At 39.0% G+C, this 17090-nt stretch overlaps 1 protein-coding gene and 1 long non-coding RNA gene across 34 annotated transcripts in view; one reads left to right on the forward strand and one right to left on the reverse strand.

Annotated features, from left to right (window-relative positions):
- The window catches only part of LOC143756691 (protocadherin gamma-A11-like), a 225419-nt gene that overhangs the window by 83306 nt on the left and 125023 nt on the right, over positions 1-17090 (reverse strand). For 2 of the 33 annotated variants that reach the window (XM_077247301.1, XM_077247280.1), the window contains exon 1: positions 6830-9402. The exons of 30 other annotated variants lie outside the window; for them this stretch is intronic. In XM_077247301.1, the coding sequence (XP_077103416.1) occupies positions 6830-9229 (2400 nt within the window). In that variant the 5' untranslated portion in view covers positions 9230-9402. Of the gene's footprint in view, positions 1-6829; positions 9403-10421; positions 13102-17090 lie in introns of those variants that run through there. One more of the 33 variants, XM_077247302.1, reaches the window with a different exon arrangement.
- Positions 1523-3102, forward strand: LOC143757067 (uncharacterized). The gene is made up of 3 exons (XR_013210381.1): positions 1523-1576; positions 2322-2355; positions 2548-3102. It is a non-coding gene; the product is annotated as an uncharacterized LOC143757067 (long non-coding RNA).

The following is a 17090-nucleotide window of genomic DNA, read 5'->3' on the forward strand; positions in this document are numbered from 1 at the left end:
TAGTAGTTTTTAAAAAGAAAATAGAAAAGAAAAGACTGAAACAAATACAACATTTATTTTTCAATCCGTGTTTTGATCAGGCCTGTGTCCACTGATCAGTGAGACATGGATAAATATCTAATACGCATAACAATAACACATATCTGAAAAAAAAAATTAGTCTGGACAGAAAGAAAAAATAAGAGGACAGAAAGAAAAGATGCTGAAAAAAAAATATCTAAAAACTATGGTCTGTGGTAAAAGATGCATCAGAATAAATTAGGTAAATGACCGCCTCAATGCATTTCAGGACCATGGCCAGAGAAGCTGAATAGTGTTTCTCACTTCATGACAAAGTCAAGCAAAACTGTGCAAGGAAAATGTTACAATGGTAAATAACAAATTGAATATATCACCGTAGGTTAAAGTGGACATTGAATCACTATAGCAGCGATGGTCTCATATTTTAATTATATTAAAATTTACTTCCATATAAGGTATCCAAAGGAACAACAACAACAATAATAATCATGATAAAGTTTTTATTTATTGGCTGTAAAAATCATGATAAAGTTTTTATTTATTGGCTGTAAAAATAGGTGACGTAAGTACACTGTAAAAAAAAAAGTTAATTTACAGGTAACGCCCTGTATTTTTTTACAGAATTTTGCCGTTTTTCCATTATACAGTGAATACCTGGTAATTTACAGATTTTTGCTGTAATTTAAAGGTCCACTATTATATTTACAGGTAATTGTTTGTATTTTGGTTTTACATCAATTTTACCGTTTTTTAAAGGAAATTGTCTGTATTTTTACTGGGTTATGTGTAATTTTACATTAAATATTCAGTAATATTTTACAGATTATTTCTGTGAAATTAGAAAACAAAGAAAAGAAGGTATAACCGCAGAAATCAGCAGTCATTTAACATGTTGTCCTTGAAGATCATTAAGCATGTGGGTGTCAAAGTGAGTTTTAAGGTTAAATAATTGTATTTGTATACAGTAGGTATACAAACAGTCTTTTAAATTTTGTCTTGCAAATATAAAATCTTTATAGTTGTATTGCAATAAAGTCTTGCAAATCTTTCAGACCGTATTTTAATTTTGTCTTGCAAATGTGCTCATTTTGATAATCATTTGTATTATTCTCCCCTAATTTCATGTTATGTGTTTTATGAATATTTTTCCAAATCTGCGTTGCTGCACACATTGCGTGGCTTTGTGTGCGTGCGACTGTGTGTGTGTGTGTGTGTGTGTGCTCGCGCGCCCGCAATGACGCAGATTCAAATTATCCGCCAATACTTTTCCGTTGCTTAGTCCCGCCCACCACAACGGTTAGCTGTTTGGACCTGTGTCAAGGGCAAGCGGGAGATTTGAATTTAGTCTACGGTTGTGAAGTGGATTGTTTGCGATCACAGTGGTTCAAAGCTATAATCGTATTCGTCAGGAGCAGCCGTAAGCATGAGCACTGAACACATGAGTTATGTTAACGTTACAGTCCGGGTGTCCGTTCGGAAATAACGCGGCCTTTTTCAGTGAGCCTGGATCGTCACAGCGGACATCATCATGCCAAGCAACCGATCACCGGCTGAGGTAAGAGTCTCATACTATAATATGTAAACGATATTTTATATTACATTTGTGTTAATTGACAGTTTCCAAGGTAACATTAGCATTCATAAATGTTCAGTCATAACTGTTGCCGAGAGCTGGAGGGCAAAACACTGCAGCATGCCTTTCAATTTGCCATCTGTTTTAAGAAAGATCAGTTGAACATCTCTGAAGACCTAAAACAAGCTTTAGTAGACTTGTTATGCGTATCAAAATCCGTCCAATTTTGTATAAAATCTTCGTTATGATAGTCAGTCAATCAATCTCTTAAACGGCGGGACATTTTGAAACCCTGTCTGGAAGCTGAAACTCTTGTCTTAAAAAAACATCCTTGATTTTATTATAGTAAAATTGTAGTAACCACGTTTTTGGCAGATTTATTACCAATTTAATAACCACAGTTTTACTAAAAATGGACCTACCTTTTTTGTTAAGAATGTTAAGAAATCGAATTCAGTTCTGTAACGTTACTTGTTAATAATACAGCGAAGACTAGAGTATGAATATAACATAATGAACCCCTATGTGTAACTGATGCAGCTAGGTCACGGTAAATCATATTCATTTTTAATTTATATGTAGCTAAAATCAGCTCAAAACATACTGGTAACCTTTCCTGCTCAGCTTACAGATAATAGTCAGTTGAGTTTTTGCACTGTCCCAATGCAACACATTCTGACATGTGTAATACTGAGTTTTAAAATAACTTATTTTTTTGTGATTTCAGGTCCTGTGGAAAGCAGATGATCATGGCAAACAAGGTATGGGAAGAATTAACTTTAAAAAAAATAGTAATGACGAGTCTTCTGATTTCATGTGATTGCACTAAAAGTGTGCACAAGGTTTGGTTTTGCTACAATTTTTTGTAACTAGGCTCTGTCGGTTAGATTTAGAAACATGTTTTTTCCTATCACTGCTATCTTAATGACACACATCTCTACCTTTCATTCCAGCCAGATGATCTGACGGTTGCTGCTCGCATCTCGGCCTAGCTGATGGAACATTCTTGCTGGATGAATGACCTTCACCTTCAACTCAACCTTGCCAGGACAGAACTGCTTTATGGTTTCAGTCAAACCATACTTGCTGTGATCCTGCTGATTTGCCTTACACCATTAGGAGGATCAGGCCCTTCCTATCGGAGCTACACAACTCCTGGTCTAAGCTCTTGCTCTATCCAGACTGGATATTGTAATTCTCTCTGGACAGGCCTTCCAGCATCAGTCAAACCTCTGCAACTGATCCAGATGCTGCAGCAAGAGTGCTCTTTAATGGTTGCCCTATACATAAACTTTAGATCTATGTGTCCTCCAGAAGCTTGTGTTCTGCAAATAAACGGCGCCTTTTGGTGCCATCATCCCAAAGAGACACAAAAACACTTTCTTCAATGACCTTTACCTGGACTGTTTCCAGCTGGTAGAATGACCGGCGCAACTCAACACATTTTCAAGAAACTGCTAAAGATCCACCTTTTTCATAAACACTTGCCCCAATAATACTAAATCTTTGTTTAAAAAAAAAAAAAAACTTGCTATGTGTACTGTGCTAGACTAACTGGGACTTGTCTCTGCACTTGTTGCTTCTATCGTTATCTTAATTGGTAAATCACTTTGGATTAAATGTAATTGTAAATGTTTAAAAAAAGTTATATTAGACTATAAAGGTATACAGCAATTGCCTTTTAATGTGGATAATTTTACATGTTCTAAATGATATACTAAGCTTCTATTTCCAATTAATCACTTATCTTGATGTTCAGTGTTTGTTCAGTTACTAATACTGTAAATGTGCAGGTATTCTGTACTCATACATTTAGTTAATCAACAGAAAGTGACTGTAAATTTGCTATTATTAAGTACTTAAATAGAGATTGGTCAAAGTTGTGAAATTGGATCTGTACAAATAAAAAATAAAAATAAATTTACAAACATTTGTATTTTAATTTATGCATTTTTATACATCATTTCATTGTTATTTAACACAGAAAAACTATATATTAAAAGATAATTACTGTAGATAGACAGCATTATTATATAAAATAACTTTATAAAACCCTAAATTTACAGTTTAACCTGAAAGTTAAATGTCTTTTTAATGTAATTTGACATCATTTATCCGTTTTTCCACGGTTTAATAAGCCATTATCAACAGTAATATACTGTAATTTAATCAATTTTGACTGTAAAGTAAATTCTGTATTTTTACGGTTTTTCCATGTAATTTTGTGAAACGGTTATTTGCTGTAATTTAACGGAAACCGTCTGGAAACTTTGCTGCCAGAGATTTGCCGTTTTTTTACGGGATTTTTTTTTACAGTGTATTGCGAGACTACTATGGCAATATAACTGCAGAAAATATAAAACTGCTAAATTTGACCAAATTTCACTAAAATATCAAAATACAACAATGTAATTATCAATTTCTTAGATTTGCACAAACAAATAAGTTCACAAAACTAAGCAGCGACTCTCTCAGCATTTCAAGCAAAAATAAAGACATAAATTATGAGAAAATAACGACCAAATTACAATAATTCTCACCTGATCATCACACTCATCAAAGGCCAGTCTCTCCCTTTGCGCATGCGTGAGTGTCTGTGTTCCACTGCTGTCCAGACTAATGATGCTCTCACTGCAAGGTCTGGCGTATTTCAGATCACTCTTTCTGGAGTCAGTGGTTCTGCAAACCTCATAATTGTACACGTGCTGTAAAGTTCCTGTGCCGCATACGTCTGCGTAAAGAGGCGGATAATACGGAATAACTGGAAGATTCGCTCCAGATTTATAAAACATCCGCTCGCGTCTCCATCTGTAGCATTTGACTGACAGTATGGCAATGATAGACACGATAAAGAGAAATGAAACCACAGCCAAGGCCAAGACTAGATAGAAAGTCAGGTTGTCGTTGTATTCCTTGTCGTGCGTAAAGTCAGTGAACTCCGAGAGCACTTCAGGGAAGCTGTCCGCCACCGCCACGTTAACATTGACTGTAGCTGATCGAGAGGGCTGCCCGTTGTCCTCCACTACAACAGTGAGTCTTTGTTTGACAGCATCTTTGTCTGTCACTTGGCGTACAGTTCTTATTTCTCCATTCTGTAAGTCCACTTCAAACAGCGCCCTGTCTGTGGCTTTCTGCAGTTTATATGAGAGCCAGGCGTTCTGACCAGAGTCCACATCAACAGCCACCACTTTAGTCACCAGATAACCCACATCTGCCGAACGAGGCACTATTTCAGCCACCACAGAAACACCTGACTGGACCGGGTACAGAACCTGAGGCGCGTTGTCATTCTGGTCCTGAATGATGATTTTCACGCTCGCGTTGCTGCTGAGAGGAGGAGAGCCTCCGTCCTGCGCTTTTACGCGGAACTGGAAATCTTTGATCTGCTCGTAATCGAAAGATCGCACTGCATGTATGACTCCACTATCAGCACTAACGGACACCAACGAGGAGACGGGCACTCCGTTAACCGACGAGTCCTCCAGTATGTAAGACACACGGGCATTCTGGTTAAAATCTGCGTCTCTGGCTCTGACTGTGAATATGGAAAGACCCGGTGTGTTGTTTTCTTGAACAGAAGCCTCATATGAGCTCTTCTCAAAGACGGGCGCGTTATCATTGACATCTGATATCTGTAAGGAGAGAGTGACGCTGCTGGAGAGAGAGGGCACGCCCTCATCAGCGCACGTCACACTGATGTTATACTCAGACTCTCGCTCTCGGTCTAAATCACTGTCTGTCACTAAACTAAAGAAATTACTATTAGTGGATTTCAGAGAAAATGGGATGTTTTCACTAATAGAACACTGAACTTTCCCGTTTTCTCTCGAATCAAGATCCTGAATATTTATCATTGTAACTACCGTCTCAAGCGGTGAATTTTCAGCAATCATGTTTGTTTTGGACATTATATTGATCACTGGTTTATTATCATTGATATCAATGACATCAACTATGATCTCACAAGAATCACTAAAACCTCCGATTTCACTCGCTTGTACACGGATCTCAAAGTGCCGAGCTTGTTCATAATCAACTAGACCTATCAGTCTTACTTTACCATCAGTCTCGTTAATTTCAAATATGCCCCGTACTTTATCCAGGGTGTTTGTTATAGTATAGCTTATTTCACCATTAATTCCTTGATCTAGATCCGATGCACTAACTGTCGCTACAATTGTTCCTTTTGGTGAATTTTCTGTTACAGTGGCTTTATAAATTGATTGTGTGAAAACAGGAGAGTTATCATTGGCATCTAAAACAATAATATGTATTTGTATATTACCAGACATTTGTGGATCTCCCCCGTCAATGGCTGTTAACGTTAAAATCATAAGTATAGTACAAAGATTGTATGTGTTTGTGTTAATAAAGATACAAGGGGAAATAAATACATTTCGTGTTTTCATAAATCCATATCAGTATGAACACTGATCAAGTCAGAGAGTGAGAAATACCTAAAAAAAACAATTATACACATAAGAAATATCAGAAATTAAATAGTCTATAGTTAAACTTTTGAATAGGAGGACACCAAAAAGATGTTGAAAATCTCAGATTGCGTGCTGTAAAGAAGAGATGAAGAAGAAGATATAAAGTAAATTACCGCGTCGCCGCGATTCAGGACCATGGTCAGCGAAGCCAGTGCAAACGCAGAATAGTGTTTCTCACTCCTTCACAAACACATGTGAAAATCACGCAAGGATTTTTTTAAATGGCAAATAAACTGTTCTTGCAACAAGTTAATAATGTTAACATTTGTAAACTGACATTTTAGTGACAACGTGCCATATACTACAGGACTTCAACTGAAAACAAATAAAAACGGAATACAAAACAACTTCCACTTAACGTATCAAAAAAAAAAAAATCAATTCGGAAGCTGAAGAATAAGTAGTCATTTTCTTTCTTTCATGGCTGTACAGGCAAATTAACTACACAATTACAACAGGTCGAAAAACACTAGACCTCCAACAAGAAAATACATATTTGAATTACACAACTGAATTAAAGGCTAAACTAAAATGTCGATGAGATTATAATAAACAGATGAAAATAAATAGCAGAGGATCCGTGTCATTTCTTACTAAAATTATTTAAACACTTCTTAAAATTGAAGAGACACTTCATTTCAGAAAACCTGTCAGTGACTGTGACAAAAACTCAAGCAAAATTGTTCAATCACGAGAAACGTTTTAAAGTATCACATAAATTAGTTATAAAAATAATTCTCACCTGATCATCACAATCATCAAAGGTCAGTCTCTCCCTTTGCGCATGCGTGAGTGTCTGTGTTCCACTGGTGTCCAGACTAATGATGTTCTCACTGCAAGGTCTGGCGTATTTCAGATCACTCTTTCTGGAGTCAGTGGTTCTGCAAACCTCATAATTGTACACGTGCTGTAAAGTTCCTGTGCCGCCTACGTCTGCGTAAAGAGGCGGATAATACGGAATAACTGGAAGATTCGCTCCAGATTTATAAAACATCCGCTCGCGTCTCCATCTGTAGCATTTGACTGACAGTATGGCAATGATAGACACGATAAAGAGAAATGAAACCACAGCCAAGGCCAAGACTAGATAGAAAGTCAGGTTGTCGTTGTATTCCTTGTCGTGCGTAAAGTCAGTGAACTCCGAGAGCACTTCAGGGAAGCTGTCCGCCACCGCCACGTTAACATTGACTGTAGCTGAACGAGAGGGCTGCCCGTTGTCCTCCACTACAACAGTGAGTCTTTGTTTGACAGCATCTTTATCGGTCACTTGGCGTACAGTTCTTATTTCTCCATTCTGTAAGCCCACTTCAAACAGCGCCCTGTCTGTGGCTTTCTGCAGTTTATATGAGAGCCAGGCGTTCTGACCAGAGTCCACATCAACAGCCACCACTTTAGTCACCAGATAACCCACATCTGCCGAACGAGGCACTATTTCAGCCACCACAGAAACACCTGACTGGACCGGGTACAGAACCTGAGGCGCGTTGTCATTCTGGTCCTGAATGATGATTTTCACGCTCGCGTTGCTGCTGAGAGGAGGAGAGCCTCCGTCCTGCGCTTTTACGCGGAACTGGAAATCTTTGATCTGCTCGTAATCGAAAGATCGCACTGCATGTATGACTCCACTATCAGCACTAACGGACACCAACGAGGAGACGGGCACTCCGTTAACCGACGAGTCCTCCAGTATGTAAGACACACGGGCATTCTGGTTAAAATCTGCGTCTCTGGCTCTGACTGTGAATATGGAAAGACCCGGTGTGTTGTTTTCTTGAACAGAAGCCTCATATGAGCTCTTCTCAAAGACGGGCGCGTTATCATTGACATCTGATATCTGTAAGGAGAGAGTGACGCTGCTGGAGAGAGAGGGCACGCCCTCATCAGCGCACGTCACACTGATGTTATACTCAGACTCTCGCTCTCGGTCTAAATCACTGTCTGTCACTAGACTGAAGAAATTATTATTTGTTGACTTCAGGCTAAAAGGAATATTCTCAGTAATTGAACAATCAATTTGACCGTTTTCACCAGCATCTGGGTCTTGTGCGTTTATCACAGTCACAACAGTTCCAGGCTTAGAGTTTTCTGATATGGTGGTTAATTTAGACATGATGTTGAGGAGCGGTTTATTGTCATTTATATCAATCACATCTACATCGATTTTACTAGAATCAGTCAGACCCCCGTCATCGCTTGCCTGTACATGAATTTGATAATGCCGAGCTTTTTCATAATCTATATTCCCTGTTACTCTCACCTCGCCGTTTGTTTCGTTAATTTCAAACAATTCTGGAACATTGTCGAGGGTATTTGTTATAGCATATTTTACTTTGCCGTTTGAGCCCTCGTCCAAATCTGAAGCGCTCACTGTCGTTACAACTGTGCCTTTGAGCGCGTTTTCAATGACACTCCCTTTATATATTTTATGCGTAAAAACGGGCGCGTTGTCGTTCACATCTAAAACTGTAATATGTATCTGCGCAGTACCAGACAATTGTGGATCACCTCCATCTATCGCTGTCAGAACCAGAGACAAATGCTCTTGCTTTTCACGATCGAGTGGTTTTTGAAGAACCATTTCTACAAGCTTACTACCGTCAGCCTGACTTTGCAATTTCAAAGAAAAATTATCCGTAGGCTTTAGTACATAAGTTTGCAGGCCGTTTATTCCCACGTCCAAGTCCATCGCTCTCTCTAAAACAAACACGGCCCCAGTTACAGCTGACTCACTAATTCTGAATCTAATCTCATCCCTTTTAAAAGAAGGTGAATGGTCATTTATATCTATAACTTCAATTGTAACAGAGTAAAACTCAATCGGGGTTTCCAGAATAATCTGTAAATGCAGCGCGCAAGGCGTTGTCTGTCCGCATAGCGCCTCTCGGTCTATTCTCTCTTTGATAAGGAGGACTCCTCTTTCTTTATTCAGCTCGATGTATTCAGCGCTGTCTCCTGTATAAATACGCGCTTTACCCGATTTCAGTCTCTTTAAATCTAAACCCAAATCCTGCGCTATGTTCCCGACTAAAGAGCCTTTCGTCATTTCTTCAGGAATGGAGTAACTGACCTGCCCGAGAGCTGAACTGAGAGAGAGGAACCAAATAAACAGCAGTACTTGCCCCGCCATTGTTCTGTCCGACATTTTGCAGAAGATCACGGGATGAAGATTTAGGATGAAAGCAAATAAATCAGTCCAAAATGCTGGAGGAAATCATGAATGTATCCAAAGTAAAAACAACTAAATAAAAAGTCTGTAATCCAATCAAACTGTTTTAAATACAGTATCTCCGTGATTCGCCTCCTCTATACTCTTCAGACTGCGCTCTCAGCTTCTGTCTCTCTCTCTAATAATATGGAGATGATGGGGGAGGAACTGCAGCAGATCTGCTCTATAAACTGACATATTGACCAACAGCGGCACTATGAGTCCAGTCTGATGAACTACAGAAAATATAAAATTACTAAACCTTTATTCTCAATGTCAGACATGTCTGAGAAAACAATTTACTAAAAGTTATGAAGTATAAAACCAAACAAATGGCCATGACAATACACAAATCTGTCAAAAAAAAATTATTGTATACGTTTCTGTAAATAATTAAGAAAAACACTGAGCAAACAATAATTGATTCATTAGTTGCAATATTTTGATCAGAGGCACAGGGATAAATATCTAAAATACAACTATAGGCATAATAAATATCTAGATACGACTGAAATAGTGTAGTTAACTTTCAAAAGGAGGAGAGACCGATAACTAGATGAAAATCTCAAAAAGTCGTCTGCTGTAAAAAAAAAAAAAAAATGCAACAGAATACACGAGGTGACCGCGCCTCAATGGATTTCAGGACCATGGTCAGGGAAACTGACTGGAGTTTTTCACTTTATGACAAAGACAAGCAAAAATTATTTTCGTGCAAAGCAAAAGCAGTGCGGGGTAAAGTATAGTGTGCTATATATTTTCGGACTAAAAGGGAAAATAAAACTTAATTTAAAGATGGAAAGGATACATATAACGTAACTATACCACTTAACGCATCAATAAATAAATAGGTAAAAACGTATTTTTTTCTTGTCTGTACAAAAAGTGATGACATGAGTAGATGTGGAATTACACAAGGCCCATAAGAAGAAATAATTTGAGCAATGTCACTAGAAAATCTAAAACTACAAAAGCTGACCAAAATATAATATAAGATAAAAATAAAACAAAATGTACATTACAATAGCAGAAACGATTATTCTCAGAAAACTATTTAGCAACTGCGTTAACAGTTCAAAAATTAATGAAGTCATCAAAATATCACATTAATTTGTTATAAAATAATTCTCACCTGATCATCACAATCATCAAAGGCCAGTTTCTCCCTTTGCGCATGCGTGAATGTCTGTGTTCCACTGGTGTCCAGACTAATGATGCTCTCACTGCAAGGTCTGACGTATTTCAGATCACTCTTTCTGGAGTCAGTGGTTCTGCAAACCTCATAATTGTACACGTGCTGTAAAGTTCCTGTGCCGCCTACGTCTGCGTAAAGAGGCGGATAATACGGAATAACTGGAAGATTCGCTCCAGATTTATAAAACATCCGCTCGCGTCTCCATCTGTAGCATTTGACTGACAGTATGGCAATGATAGACACGATAAAGAGAAATGAAACCACAGCCAAGGCCAGAACTAGATAGAAAGTCAGGTTGTCGTTGTATTCCTTGTCGTGCGTAAAGTCAGTGAACTCCGAGAGCACTTCAGGGAAGCTGTCCGCCACCGCCACGTTAACATTGACTGTAGCTGATCGAGAGGGCTGCCCGTTGTCCTCCACTACAACCGTGAGTCTTTGTTTGACAGCATCTTTATCTGTCACTTGGCGTACAGTTCTTATTTCTCCATTCTGTAAGCCCACTTCAAACAGCGCCCTGTCTGTGGCTTTCTGCAGTTTATATGAGAGCCAGGCGTTCTGACCAGAGTCCACATCAACAGCCACCACTTTAGTCACCAGATAACCCACATCTGCCGAACGAGGCACTATTTCAGCCACCACAGAAACACCTGACTGGACCGGGTACAGAACCTGAGGCGCGTTGTCATTCTGGTCCTGAATGATGATTTTCACGCTCGCGTTGCTGCTGAGAGGAGGAGAGCCTCCGTCCTGCGCTTTTACGCGGAACTGGAAATCTTTGATCTGCTCGTAATCGAAAGATCGCACTGCATGTATGACTCCACTATCAGCACTAACGGACACTAACGAAGAGACGGGCACTCCGTTAACCGACGAGTCCTCCAGTATGTAAGACACACGGGCATTCTGGTTAAAATCTGCGTCTCTAGCTCTGACTGTGAATATGGAAAGACCCGGTGTGTTGTTTTCTTGAACAGAAGCCTCATATGAGCTCTTCTCAAAGACGGGCGCGTTATCATTGACATCTGATATCTGTAAGGAGAGAGTGACGCTGCTGGAGAGAGAGGGCACGCCCTCATCAGCGCACGTCACACTGATGTTATACTCAGACTCTCGCTCTCGGTCTAAATCACTGTCTGTCACTAGACTGAAGAAATTAGAATTGGTTAATTTCAGAGAAAATGGAATATTTTCATTAACTGAACACTGAACTTTCCCATTTTCTCCCGAATCAGGATCCTGAACATTTATCATTATAACCACCGTGTCAGAGATAGAATTTTCTGCTATTACGTTTGTTTTGGACATAATATTGATCACTGGCGTATTATCATTGATATCAATGACATCAACTATGATTTTACAGGAATCAGTCAGACCACCGTGATCACTTGCCTGAACGCGTATCTCATAATTGCGAGCTTTTTCAAAATCTATTATTCCGACCACTGTAACCTGCCCGTTATCTTTATTTATATGAAATAACTGACGCACATTATCTTGCATGTTAGTAATTGAATACTCTATCTTACTATTTATACCCTCATCGGCGTCAGTTGCGCTCACTGTTGACACAATAGTGTCTTTTGGTGCATTCTCGGTTACAGACGCTTTATACACTGACTGCGAGAAAACAGGAGCATTGTCGTTTACGTCTAAAACAGTAATGTGAATCTCTATACTGCCAGACAACTGAGGACCTCCTCCATCTACAGCTGTGAGCACTAATATTACATCATGCTGTTTTTCACGGTCTAAAGGCTTTTGCAGAACCATTTCGACATTTTTCCCATCTCCTGGTTGATTTTTAAATTTGAGGTTAAAATTATCAGTTGGTTTTAGCATATAGCTTTGAAGACCGTTGATTTCCACATCGAAATCTATAGCAGGCTCTAACGTAAATTTTGACCCCAAAATAGCTGATTCGCTGATTCTAAAATGAATCCTATCCTTTTCAAAACTGGGAGTATTGTCATTAATATCTATTATTTCAATGGTAACGCTAAAAAACTCCATCGGGGTTTCAAGAATAATCTGTAAATGCAGCGCGCAAGGCGTTGTCTGTCCGCATAGCGCCTCTCGGTCTATTCTCTCTTTGATAAGGAGGACTCCTCTTTCTTTATTCAGCTCGATGTATTCAGCGCTGTCTCCTGTATAAATACGTGCTTTACCCGATTTCAGTCTCTTTAGATCTAAACCCAAATCCTGCGCTATGTTCCCGACTAAAGAGCCTTTCGCCATTTCTTCAGGAATGGAGTAACTGACCTGCCCGAGAGCTGAACTGAGAGAGAGAAACCAAATAAACAGCAGTACTTGCCCCGCCATTGTTCTGTCCGACATTTTGCAGAAGATCACGGGATGAAGATTAAGACAGAAAGCAAATAAATCAGTCCAAAATGCTGGAGGAAATCATGTATAAATCCAAAGTAAAAACAACTGAATAAAAAGTCTGTAATCCAATCCAATTGTTTTAAATACAGTATCTCCGTGATTCGCCTTCTCTCTCCTCTTCAGACTGCGCTCTCAGCTTCTGTCTCTCTCTCTAATAATATGGAGATGATGGGGGAGGAACTGCAGCAGATCTGCTCTATAAACTGACATATTGACCAACAGCGGCACTATGAGTCCAGTCTGATGAACTACAGAAAAATTAAATGAATAAACTTTTATCTCAGTGTCAGACGTGTCTGAGAAAAGCAGTTTACTAAACAAAGTTACAAAGTATAAAAAAGTCCATATCAGTAAATGTCTAGGAGATACAAAGAATTTATGACTTTGTGTACATAAAGATTGAAGGAAAAAAAATTAACAAATACATTTCGTGTTTGCTCAAAGTTTTGCTGAGGCCATATCAGTATACGAGCATGAACAGACAGACATGGAGAAATACCTTAAATACAATTATACACATAAGAAATATCTAATCAATAATTATATAGTATATCGTTTAACTTTTGAACAGGAGGACAGAACAATAAGATGCTAAAAATCTCAAAAAGACTGTCTGCTGTAAAGAGATGCAGAAGAATATATGCTGTAAAAGACCGCGTCGCCGCGATTCAGGACCATGGTCAGGGAAGCAGATGCAAACGTAGAATATAGTTTCTCACTTGTTCACAAAAACAAGTGAAAATCAAGCAAGGAGACTTTTTAAAAAACGGAAATAACGAACTGTGAATGCCACAGTTTAATAATGTTAGAAATTGTTAACTGACATTTCAGTAGCAGCGTGCCATATACTGCAGTACAATAAAAAAATAAAATGTAAAATGAAACGAATTTAAAAGCCAGTTCCACTTAACATATCTAAAGGAAAAAATACAGAATATAATTTATAAGCTGAAAAAAATAAGCTTTAATTTTCTTTCATGGCTGTACAGGAAAGATGAACTAAATAAGTATAACAAAGAACTTTTTTTTTTAACCAGACTTAAAATGGGTGAACATACAACAGCAGATGATTCGTGCTATTTTCTGCTAACATTATTTAAACATTTCTTAAAATTGCAGAGAAATTCATTTCAGAATACCAGTCAGCGACAGTGTAACCAGTACGAGAAAAACTGTTCAATAATGAGAAACGTTTTATAATATCGCACAAATTAGTTATAAAATAATCCTCACCTGATCATCACAATCATCAAAGGTCAGTCTCTCCCTTTGCGCATGCGTGAGTGTCTGTGTTCCACTGGTGTCCAGACTAATGATGCTCTCACTGCAAGGTCTGACGTTTTTCAGATCACTCTTTCTGGAGTCAGTGGTTCTGCAAACCTCATAATTGTACACGTGCTGTAAAGTTCCAGGGCCGCCTACGTCTGCGTAAAGAGGCGGATAATACGGAATAACTGGAAGATTCGCTCCAGATTTATAAAACATCCGCTCGCGTCTCCATCTGTAGCATTTGACTGACAGTATTGCAATGATAGACACGATAAAGAGAAATGAAACCACAGCCAAGGCCAAGACTAGATATAAAGTCAGGTTGTCGTTGTATTCCTTGTCGTGCATAAAGTCAGTGAACTCCGAGAGCACTTCAGGGAAGCTGTCCGCCACCGCCACGTTAACATTGACTGTAGCTGATCGAGAGGGCTGCCCGTTGTCCTCCACTACAACAGTGAGTCTTTGTTTGACAGCATCTTTATCTGTCACTTGGCGTACAGTTCTTATTTCTCCATTCTGTAAGCCCACTTCAAAAAGCGCCCTGTCTGTGGCTTTCTGCAGTTTATATGAGAGCCAGGCGTTCTGACCAGAGTCCACATCAACAGCCACCACTTTAGTCACCAGATAACCCACATCTGCCGAACGAGGCACTATTTCAGCCACCACAGAAACACCTGACTGGACCGGGTACAGAACCTGAGGCGCGTTGTCATTCTGGTCCTGAATGATGATTTTCACGCTCGCGTTGCTGCTGAGAGGAGGAGAGCCTCCGTCCTGCGCTTTTACGCGGAACTGGAAATCTTTGATCTGCTCGTAATCGAAAGATCGCACTGCATGTATGACTCCACTATCAGCACTAACGGACACTAACGAGGAGACGGGCACTCCGTTAACCGACGAGTCCTCCAGTATGTAAGACACACGGGCATTCTGGTTAAAATCTGCGTCTCTGGCTCTGACTGTGAATATGGAAAGACCCGGTGTGTTGTTTTCTTGAACAGAAGCCTCATATGAGCTCTTCTCAAAGACGGGCGCGTTATCATTGACATCTGATATCTGTAAGGAGAGAGTGACGCTGCTGGAGAGAGAGGGCACGCCCTCATCAGCGCACGTCACACTGATGTTATACTCAGACTCTCGCTCTCGATCCAAATCACTGTCTGTCACTAAACTAAAGAAATTACTATTAGTGGATTTCAGAGAAAATGGGATGTTTTCACTAATAGAACACAGAACTTTCCCGTTTTCTCCCGAATCAGGATCCTGAATATTTATCATTGTAATTACCGTCTCAAGCGGGGAATTTTCAGCAATCATGTTTGTTTTGGACATTATATTGATCACTGGTTTATTATCATTGATATCAATGACATCAACTATGATCTCACAAGAATCACTAAAACCTCCGAGATCACTCGCTTGTACACGGATCTCAAAGTGCCGAGCTTGTTCATAATCAACTAGACCTATCAGTCTTACTTTACCATCAGTCTCGTTAATTTCAAATATGTCCCGTACTTTATCCAGGGTGTTTGTTATAGTATAGCTTATTTCACCATTAATTCCTTGATCTAGATCCGATGCACTAACTGTCGCTACAATTGTTCCTTTTGGTGAATTTTCTGTTACAGTGGCTTTATAAATTGATTGTGTGAAAACAGGAGAGTTATCATTGGCATCTAAAACAATAATATGTATTTGTATATTACCAGACATTTGTGGATCTCCCCCGTCAATGGCCGTTAACGTTAAAGTCATAAGCTCCTGCTTTTCACGGTCTAAGGGCTTTTGTAAAATCATTTCTATATTTTGTCCTGGTTGCCTCTTAAACTTCAAGACAAAATTATCTGTTGGTTTTAATGAGTACGTCTGAAGACCATTTATTCCAACGTCGAAATCTCTGGCTCGCTCTATTGTGAATTTTGTACCAATCGACGCAGATTCACTAATTCTAAAAGTCATCTCATCTTTTTCAAAAAACGGTGCATTGTCATTTATATCAAGCAACTCAACATTAACACTGTAAAACTCCATTGGGTTTTCCAGAATAATCTGTAAATGCAGCGCGCAAGGCGTTGTCTGTCCGCATAGCGCCTCTCGGTCTATTCTCTCTTTGATAAGGAGGACTCCTCTTTCTTTATTCAGCTCGATGTATTCAGCGCTGTCTCCTGTATAAATACGCGCTTTACCCGATTTCAGTCTCTTTAAATCTAAACCCAAATCCTGCACTATGTTCCCGACTAAAGAGCCTTTCGTCATTTCTTCAGGAATGGAGTAACTGACCTGCCCGAGAGCTGAACTGAGAGAGAGAAACCAAAAGCACAGCAGTACTTGCCCCGCCATTGTTCTGTCGACCATTTTGCAGAAGATCACGGGATGAAGGTTAAGGATGAAAGCAAATAAATCAGTCCAAAATGCTGGAGGAAATCATGAATATATCCAAATTGATAACAAGAAAAGTCTGTAATCCAATCAAATTGTTTTAAATACAGTATCTCCGTGATTCTTCTTCTCTCTCCTCTTCAGACTGCGCTCTCAGCTTCTGTCTCTCTCTCTAATAATATGGAGATGATGGGGGAGGAACTGCAGCAGATCTGCTCTATAAACTGACATATTGACCAACAGCGGCACTATGAGTCCAGTCTGATGAACTACAGAAACAACCAAACAGATGTAGGTTTTTGTCAAAGTTTTTTTTCCCACACAGTATGGGACGTTTTTTAAGAATCATTTCGTTTTATAAAAATAATTAAAACACGAATGTTACGAATGTTAATAAAAAACATTTATCTAAAAATGATAAATTATTGCATGGCTGTATGTATATAAACAAAAGAAAAAAGAAAGAAAGAAAGAAAGAAAGAAAATAAACTAGATATGTAAATAACAAACTTAGTCGTGCTCTTAACGGAATAGTAAAGAGAAACGTGAAATGCATAACCAGCATGC

This window comes from Siphateles boraxobius, unplaced genomic scaffold, assembly GCF_051911475.1.
Source record: "Siphateles boraxobius isolate OS27281-9 unplaced genomic scaffold, OSU_SipBor_1 3, whole genome shotgun sequence".
In the NCBI taxonomy this organism is placed as follows: domain Eukaryota; kingdom Metazoa; phylum Chordata; class Actinopteri; order Cypriniformes; family Leuciscidae; genus Siphateles; species Siphateles boraxobius.